The sequence below is a fragment of the Parasteatoda tepidariorum genome, chromosome 3 (assembly GCF_043381705.1).
Source record: "Parasteatoda tepidariorum isolate YZ-2023 chromosome 3, CAS_Ptep_4.0, whole genome shotgun sequence".
In the NCBI taxonomy this organism is placed as follows: Eukaryota; Metazoa; Arthropoda; class Arachnida; order Araneae; family Theridiidae; genus Parasteatoda; species Parasteatoda tepidariorum.
In genome coordinates, this window is record NC_092206.1 from 27,687,714 (window position 1) to 27,693,561 (window position 5,848).

At 25.7% G+C, this 5,848-nt stretch overlaps 1 protein-coding gene across 1 annotated transcript in view; it reads right to left on the minus strand.

Moving 5' to 3' along the window:
- Positions 1–5,848, minus strand: part of LOC107450119 (nuclear pore membrane glycoprotein 210) — a 59,433-nt gene that overhangs the window by 24,131 nt on the left and 29,454 nt on the right. The window contains exons 22-26 of the mRNA XM_043041779.2: positions 4,437–4,540; positions 3,283–3,387; positions 2,094–2,195; positions 1,028–1,156; positions 689–816 (exon numbers count right to left, since the gene is read on the minus strand). Of these exons, the coding sequence (XP_042897713.1) occupies positions 689–816; positions 1,028–1,156; positions 2,094–2,195; positions 3,283–3,387; positions 4,437–4,540 (568 nt within the window). The remainder of the gene's footprint in view (positions 1–688; positions 817–1,027; positions 1,157–2,093; positions 2,196–3,282; positions 3,388–4,436; positions 4,541–5,848) is intronic.

Consider the following 5,848-nt stretch of genomic DNA (forward strand, 5'->3'; position numbering starts at 1 on the left):
ATATATATATACATATAGCATAATAAATAAAAACAAAAAAACAAAGAAAATTAAGATACAACATATACAATCTAGACTCTTTAGTACAGCAAACTGTAATGAATAATCCCCATTCGCAATGAATATTACATAAAATTTAGCTCCATAGATGATGTTTAGTAACTATTAGAAAATTTGCAAAAAAACTGTTTATTGTAATGTGCTACTTTCTTGTTCGCAAAAAGCAAAATGTTTATATTACTATCTTCTTTCTTATATTTTAAATATTATTTCTTAATCAGACGAAAGTTATATTCAGCATCAACTATACATGTTTCAAGTGCTAGTACTCCTGATAGGCATCATTTACCAGTTGCTAGCTAACTACTTTGCATAAACACACATGGAGAAACAAATTGTAATAACAGAGGGATTAAACATTAAACAATTAGACAAACACAAAGACTAAAGCCAATCAGTCTGCAAGTCCTGTGGTTGTTCTTTAGCCTTTCAATAACTTTTATAAATGCCACCTCAGACTGCCGAGCATATCCTGCATGCTCAGTATCTATTTGAACTAGCACTGTTTGTACAAGATACTGTTTGCTATTATGAATTTCAAGAAAAGTATGTGTCTTGAATTTTAGTTGTTATTATAATCAAAATCTCAAATCAATGAGTATGCATTTCAGAAAAATGGAATGGATACCTGACAGAGACGACATCAGAAGATAGTGCAGGTTGCAGATTCATCAGGCCAAAAACAGAAGCAGGTATACGTTGCATATCTTCATTTAAAACTTCAACAGTAGCTATTATAGATTTACCTAATTGAACCTATATTGAAATGAATAATTTGACTTAGTATTGATAATTATATTTAGCAGAAAAGGAAAATTTTGAATCCAATATTCTGTAGCAAAATAACTACCAAAAATTTAACTTTACGTTTAGTAAATGAATAAATAATATATAGATTATTAGATAACAATTGGTAATTAACTTTTTTTTTGTTTTGAAAAAAGAAGAGGGAAGACATTGTTTTTACCTTATCAATGACATCCACAACAACAGCTGAAATGCCATAAATTTGAATTTCAGCAACAGATTCATGAATGATTCCTAAACAAAGATCAGTCACAGTTATGGTCAGAGTTCCAGTTTCAAGTGGGGTGATCTATATTAGAAAATAGTACATATAAATATTTTTTATTAATTGCTCACATAAGCAAAACACTAGATAAAACAATAATTTTAGTAAAATTTTGCTCGTTATAACTCTAATACAAAATAACAACAGTTACAGAGTTAAATGTTTTACTTATTTAGTTCTTTTCAATTACAAGGAAAACATTCTTACATGTATCATTAATTATTCAAAGGAATATAGACCACAGATATTTCTGCAGAATATATGCTATGTTGTGATTTAAAAGTGGCACAAGACTTATAATAAAGAAGAAAAAATAATAAAGTTGCTGAAAACAAATTTGTATATAAAAATAAATAAAAAGAGCTAATTTTAGATGTAAGTGAACCAAACTTGCACAGACACTTATAATGCATAGATTAAATTTGTACTGATAGCTGTAAAATTGTGATATTAATTATAAATATAAGTACATTTGAAACTTCATTAATAAAAATGAAGTATTTTCACAACAATCTGTTGTGAGCTGGAAAGGAGTCAATAAAGTTTAAGGATCCACAACTTCGAGCCCAATGAATATTAATAATGAAAACACTGAAACATATTTCAATGATAAAAAAAAAAAACTACATTGATTTAAAACAAAATAAAATAAAAAATGTGATGAAAATTAAAAGTAATTAAAATAAACCAAGTAAAAATTTGCTTAATTTATCATTGTTAAAAATATTTTTCAAAGCATTGATATTTCAAAGGGAAGACAGATGTTATTATTTCATTTTAATAAACATTTTTAATGGATAGTGATCAAGATATTTAGAATCTAGATATGAAGTTTATCTAAGTAAATTATGCAAAAAAGAGTAAAATGGAGTAATATGTAACTTCAAAATTTTCTTTAGTATTTAAAATAAGAGGGGGAATAAGTCATTACTAACACCTAGTTTCATACTGTAGAACCTACCTCAATTTGACGTGATGAGCTTTTATAGATAACATTGGCCTTATTTGATGAACTTGTTTCAATTTGGAAATGTCCTGACCCTTTTGTGATATTCAAATAGACCTTTGAAAAAAGAGAAAAAAATAAATCAGTACTGACACTAAAAATATTTACCAATCAAATTCATACTGTAAAGCTAAAAAAAAAAAATTCAGAATCAGTGAACATTTCAACCAAACTTGAAAAATAACAGATACATAGAAGTGCAGATACATGCAAAAAAGTTTAATTTTTTTAAGCTCAAATTTAATTTCCTGGGTACGTAGCTACATTTTTTATACAAAGAATAAGCACTCATAATGAGGAAATGCACACTTAAAATGTTTCTTCTTCCTATGGGGGTGAAAGAGAAGTTGTGATGAAAACTTTCTCCTGCAATATAAGGTCCTCTTAAAAAGAAATTAATGAAATATTCTTTATCTATAGTTTCTGGTGCTTTGCAATGAAGAAATCATAAAATTTTGCTAAATTTAATGAAATAAAAAGTGTTAAAATGCCTTTTGATAGCAGACAAAGCTTTGCACACATTACTAAAATAAAAATAAAAAATATGTTCTTAATTAAATAAATTTATTTATTTAATAATTAAAATTTATTGAGTAGAGAAATTTTACAATTACTTTGATTTATAAAAATTAAAAATTTTAAAATAATCAACCTAAACATGGAAAAAAAATTAGTTACCACTTAAGTTTTAACAAAGTCATTAAAATGCTAAACAAACAGGATCATATAATTATTTTTTTCAGTATGATGTACGGTTTGTATAACTTTAATTTCCTTTTTTAAAGAATAAATATATTACTTGGTTAAATCATGATACAAAAAAAAACAAGTATGACTAAATGCTTGAATGAATAAAGTAATGTGAAAAAAATGTTTCTAACCAAAATAGAAACTTAATATTAATGGAAGAAAGAGATTTACTGAAAACAAATCATAGTCTCATTTCTGTTACATAAAAAAGTAAACAGATTGCGACAATATTTGACACATCTGATATTTTTTATGACTATTTACTTAATAATCATAAATGGAAAACTATAGTTGGTGTTGGTACTTCACTATTAATTGTTAATTAGCGAAGTGAAAATTTAAACACATCAATTGAGAATAAACCGTATAAATTAAAAGTTGTGAAGCTACTTACCTTATTGGAAGGGCTGTTAAAAACAGACACTTTTTTAGGTTCTATTTCAGCCTTCTCTACAAGAAGTAAATTAAGTGTGGTGTTTATAGGTGAGATGTAAGTATCCTGAAAGAAAAGAAAAAAAAACTATCAGAACAAATGGCAAAAATTGGTAATACACTTGAAGGCAAAATAAGTGAGTAAATGGGCATAATAAAATAATAAATCATTTACAAGGTAAAGTAACAGATCAGAAAGTTCAAATCATTTGTTAATAAAATATAACTTGCAAAATAGCAAAACATCTTTCCATTTCCACCACTAAAATAAAGTATAAATATTTATAGATATTTGAATGTTATTAAAAAATAAATAATTGAAGTCAATCCTTTTGCATTTGAACAAGTAATCGTTACATCATTTCCTATGCAGTAACATCAGTTTTCTTTAGTGAGATCAAATAATAATAAGACCCCTCTAACTAATAAATGAAGAGCAATGTTTCAACTATAAATGTTCAAATCAAACTCTCGAGTTTAAATAATTCCCAACAGTTATAAAAATTTGGAACAAATTTTTTTATTATCGTGAACGACCTTAGAAACCTTGAAATAATTAAAAACTCTAACCTTCAATTTAAATTAATCAAATTCTTCATAAAAGTGAGAACATTTTTTAAAAAAAACATTGTAAATAAACTTTCTCAAAGGACAAAAAAATTAGCTTTCAATAAAACATCCCAATAAAAAGAGTAAAATAAATATGTTCAAATACCATACATACATCAGTTTTGAGATTTCTAAATAACCTTACAATCTAGATAAAACCTTTACTGATGACTGAACCCTACTACTTTACTGATTCTGATGACTGAACTCTAACTATGCTCTATTTAAAATCATCAATCTGTAAGCCAAATTAGTACTCTTATTTACTATAGCTTTTGGATTAAGAATGTATTTGGCTACAAGAATTTTTATCATGTGCAAAGTAATAGTTTAAGCATCCAACAATTTCCCACATAACATGAAAAATATATTAATTTAAATATCATTAGAGGAAAAAATATAAATATTTTAACTAAGTGTACATAAATTATTACATACATTTAAAGACTTTTTTTTAAAGAAAAACAAAACTTTGAAAGCATTTCAAGAAATAATGAGTTAACTTACAATAAGGAAATTTTCATCTTGAATAATGTTGGATGAGTAACCTAAGATACTGGCTGAAACTTTCAGTACACCTTCGGGACCAAAAGGATAAAGGTCTTGATAATCTACAAGTGTAAAAGAAAAGTCAAACTAATAAATATATTCATGAATAGCAATTATATGTTTGTAAACAAAAATCAGGGCACACGGATACTTAAATTTTAAAAAATTTATAACATATTCAAAACACAGAATTCTCAATTATTTTATAAATAAATATTTAGACATCTTTTAATTAATTATGTTTTAGTTAAGTTATGTTATTATTTTTTGTTTATGTGGTATAAAAGTTAGAATTAATCTTTATCTTATTATGGAAATAAAAAAAAAAATTTAAAAAAAATTTATTTAACTTTAACTATTTAAAAAATATTTAGAAACTAATGATTAAGACTAACAATAATGTAAATTTAATAATAATTCAGAATCTTTTTTGCCATTATTATTTATTTCTTTATTTACCGTTATTTATTTAAGTTTTCAATCTCTTCCTTCTAAAGCATTAAATTAATTTTTCAAACTAAGTAAAAGAGCATTTTTACTCCTCTGGTAGAAATAAGCAAATTAAAGTATACAATAAGTACCTTCAATATTAGATTTTGGTAGCTTCAATGCTTACCAAATATTAAGATACTCAAATATAAAGGGAGTTAGTAATGTAAAATTTCACAGAATCAATAAATAAAAAAAAATTTATGTAATATACTCTTTAAGTTTGCTCTTCAAATTAAATAGTTTATTAAAGTTGGATAAATAGTTTAAATTCGTCTAAAACAAAAATCAAATCAGTAGTTCTTCAAAACAAAAAATCACAGCCCTCTTCAAAACAAAAACATTAAATATAAATTAATGCATGAAAATTTTATAGAATATGTTTATAAATCAAATCAGATTTCAAAATATTTTAACCTCATAAAAAAAAAATTATATTACATATAAGGGTCATTCTCACAAAAACAGTCATTTTCATGCCCCCAGTGTACTTTATGTCTGTTTTACAAGTTACGAAAGAAAAAATTTCAGGGAAAGTGTCCTTCAGAATGTCAGGTTAACAAAAGAATAAAAATAAAATTATCAATTTTTATTTATTTATTTTAGGTAATTAAAATATACCAATATGTCATTCCCTCACTTGTCCCCACTGTTGATTTAAAAAAAGAAAAAATTGCTTCTGAAATAAAAAAAAATTTCTTACAAATTCGTGTTTTTTTTTTTTTTTTTGAGAATATTGAAATATAGAATTCAGGTGGCCGATTCCTGGTGGCCGAGCGGTTAGCGTGCCTGACTACGAAGCCATAGGCTGCGGGTTCGAATCCCGCTCTGGGCATGGATGTTTCTCTCTCTCTTTGTGCTGTCCTCTGTTGTGTGTGTGT